Here is a 3,671-nt window from a genome sequence, read left to right on the forward strand (position 1 = left end):
CGCCGAGCGGGCGGAGCTATGATTTTAATTTCACGAGTTTCAAATTTTAAAACTATGACTCAAGTGTTAATAATTGAACTCTAAACTTAATGTTTGTACATATTTGAGAAATTTCATCATACAAAAATAATATTTGAGTAAAATTATTGCGTTCGGCCTAACCAATATCCAGACTTCTAACTCTACTCCTAAAACAGATGTGACTAACTCGATCGATTGAGGGTAGCTAACTTGAGTTGCAAAACTAGAAAGGTGTGATAAATACACTAGTTTTGAGGGTCAACAGAAAGTTGAAGTGAGAGTTTTTGCAAAATAATTACTTGTAATTATCTTTTACGTGACAGGAAGATGTAAAAAAGCAAACAAGAAGAAGTAGAATACCAATATGGTAAAAATATGGTTAAACACGATCGAAATTCATAAATATCACATGCACGTATAAAGTTTTTTATTAGTTGTACTAGTTCTTAACTCCTAGCAATTCTATATATAATCAACTCCAATACGTACAATGGATGATTAATTCTCTTCACTCATTAATAATTTCACAAATAATAACTTTTACTTACATAATATATATAATAATATAATATATATATATATGTATAATAGTTTCAAATGGATCATTTTTCTTCTTCATTTATCAAATAAACAAAAGCCAATATCACAATCCTCAGAGCTCGAACTCAAGATCTCATTCAGCTTAGGCCCTTCTCCTCTATCACTCAGCAATAGCAACATTCCCAAATCGGAACAATTGTGCTGATCATCTTCGTATAACGTTGTCTCTTCATGACTCAATTGAGACGCTACAAATTTGTCAAGTGCTCTCCAATCAGCCGTTACATTTTTGCTTCCATCTTCTTCATGATTATTATCGGAGACGAGAGACATGGAGCTAATTGGCCTTTTTAGGAGTGGTAGTGAAGGGCTTTCGAGCTGTGGAAGCTGTATGAATTGATCTGAATTTGTATAAGAAAAGTTGAGATTGTTTTCGGCAGCTTCCATTGATGTTTCTTGTTTGCATAGTAGATTATTTTGTAGCATGTTGAAATTATTATTTGAAAGAAGAGGAGGTTGTCTTGTGATGTATTCAAGAGGATCCACTATTGAGCTTACTGAAGTAGTTGCTTCATCATAGAAATAATTTGATTCCCATCCTTCAACCATATTATTAGTCTTTGTTTGTCCTGTAATTTTTTTCTTAAATGCTCTACAAACCACCCATCCTTCTTCCTGCAACAGTTCAATAAAGTATATTGGATTTAATAACTTGCATACTATATCAATGCATTTTAATTTGCTATACTCGCTTCATCTATCTTTACTTATCCATGTTTGATCTGATATATATCATCCCTATTAATTATACTTAGTTATCTCTTGATTTTTCAAACTGAACAAGTAAAGTTGGACAACTATTTTTAGTATATTGAACAAATAAAGATGAACGGAGAGAGTAACAAGTTATAACTTATCTCATTTTCAAGGTTACTACTTCCATTTTTGTGGATGGGTTACCTATTATTGTAGAGAGCACACTAATTAATTCATTACTTAATTATATTCTCTAACACCTATAATTTAAATTAGTTAACCTCAATTTGTGTAAAAAAGTTAAACTCAGTTAATTATAGTAATTAGCAGTGATATGATAGTTCATCTAATTATCTTTCTATGTGATTTCCTTTTAACTAGGTGGTTATAAGAAGGTTCGTAAAGTTTATATCTAAAGGTTTCTTTTTCTTTTTTCCTTTTTCTTTGTTTTAGTGGAGTACATATCTGAATTGTGTGGTAAAGATATAAGAAGTTAGTCAAAGGGGTTGTAGGTAATAAGATATATATATATATATATATATATGGGAAAATCTCTTTTGGAAGAGTGAAAGCTCAATGACCTAACAAAAAGGGACTAATAAGGAAAGCACACTTGTAATTTGCTTCAAAAAGTTATGTCTTTTGACTTTTGAAGGTGTTGGAAATTATCTTTAGTATGTACTCTACTATAGTTAGATCACTAAATAAAAGTGGTGTGCATGTAAAGAACAAAGGATTAATTCTTGTTGCTGTTTTTGACTGTGTAATCTTTTTGTTTAATGAATTGTCATTATAAAATTTGCTTTTCCATAAAAAAAATTTAAGTTATATATATCGTCAGTATAAAATTCTTTTCACACTATCATGATCAGATCCTTCAAAAAGATATGAAGAGAGTACATGTAAACTTCTTTAAAATGTGGAATTTGTAAGCTTGAAAATAAGACAGATTACTAATTTACTATCATGTTATGAGCAATGACAGTGTATATAACTTATAGTAAGAAGAGAAGTTGAAATTGAATTAGTAAGAAAGAATATTAGATGAAGAACTTGCCTGTGGAGGACCATTCTCTTCAGATTCGAGACGATATTCATGCATGATCCAATCAGATTTCTGTCCATTAGGTGCCCTACCCTTATAGAAGACAAGTGTTTTTCTCATGCCTATAAGTTTTGATTTATTGTATACAGCTTTGTCTCTTCCTGTTGCCTTCCAAAATCCAGCCATTGTTGCCCTATTAGTTCTGGTCCCTGTTGGATACTTCTTATCCTTGTGGCTGAAGAAATACCACTCATTCTGCTCTTCATACCCAATCCGGCATTTATCTGCTCACAATCAAAAATATAATTTTAAATATTATGTAGTCGTATTGTTGAGCTAGTATACGACTTTCTTATCTAAAAGTTTAAACTGTTAGCAAAAACCGTATATATCTTGTGATATTTACGCACTTGTTTGTTCAAGTACTCTGGTATCTTAATGTCTTTTTATTTGAAGTTTATTGGACATAAATGAATCCAAAAGTTCATTCATTCAACTAAAGATAGATAGAAGGGAGAGCGCCGCTTAGATTCACTATTTATATTTATTGACCACTAAGGCTAGCTCAAGGGAATTCATCGATCAACTCTAAACTGAGCTTCTAGTGAAAATCCAACCGTACGGTTCATTTCAGTTTTGTTTTAGATTTGTGGTGTAAAAAACCCTAACATGAAAAAAGAAGAAGAAGAAGAAGAAGACCATACCTTGAAGATCCCATGGTTCAATTCTGTAGAGATCAATATCTCTAATAACATCAAGATCAATCTTTTGTGATGCAATTTTCTTTCTAAGATAGTATCCAACAAGTTCTTCATCTGTTGGATGAAATCGAAATCCAGGTGGAACGCATGATTCGTTTGTATCCATGATCACTCTTTTAATTTATAACTTCTGCATAAAATTCAGCACCAAAAGACAAGATCATTAAACACATGAATATATCTATATAATTACACCTCTTTTACTACAAAGTCATAGCCAATAATAACCCATGGGACATGAAACAAATAGTAACACTAGCCACCATATAAATGTAACATCTATGAAAAGCTATTTAAATGTAGCATATTATGAACCCTACAAATGTAATCATCAAACCATTTGGTGGTCAAATGAGCGCGTGTTAGACTAATAAAACCTACTAAGTTACTAGTACTATTTTTTAAAAAATATTTTTTTTTCTGAGGATGATATGATTTTAATTTAATGGTGGGGTTAAAGAAGAAGAGATGAAAAGGAAAGAAAAGAAAACGAAATGATGAAGCTTTGCTGTCGAGGGAGATGAAGAGTCACTCTTTTTCTCTTGGTA

At 31.4% G+C, this 3,671-nt stretch overlaps 1 protein-coding gene across 2 annotated transcripts; it reads right to left on the reverse strand.

The window, feature by feature from the left end:
- Positions 1-406: 406 nt before the first annotated feature.
- On the reverse strand, positions 407-3,341 carry LOC125848442 (NAC domain-containing protein 37-like). 2 transcript variants are annotated; one of them, XM_049528305.1, is made up of 3 exons: positions 3,067-3,341; positions 2,371-2,646; positions 407-1,232 (listed from the first exon to the last, which is right to left on the reverse strand). In XM_049528305.1, exons 1-3 carry the CDS (start codon positions 3,227-3,229, stop codon positions 637-639), a joined length of 1,035 nt encoding a protein of 344 aa, XP_049384262.1. In that variant the 5' UTR covers positions 3,230-3,341; the 3' UTR covers positions 407-636. The 2 variants fall into 2 exon arrangements, with proteins under 2 accessions (XP_049384262.1, XP_049384261.1); XM_049528304.1 differs by having other exon boundaries at positions 408-1,236; positions 2,375-2,646; positions 3,067-3,339.
- Positions 3,342-3,671: the final 330 nt, after the last annotated feature.

Source organism: Solanum stenotomum, chromosome 12, assembly GCF_019186545.1.
Source record: "Solanum stenotomum isolate F172 chromosome 12, ASM1918654v1, whole genome shotgun sequence".
NCBI classification, from domain to species: Eukaryota; Viridiplantae; Streptophyta; class Magnoliopsida; order Solanales; family Solanaceae; genus Solanum; species Solanum stenotomum.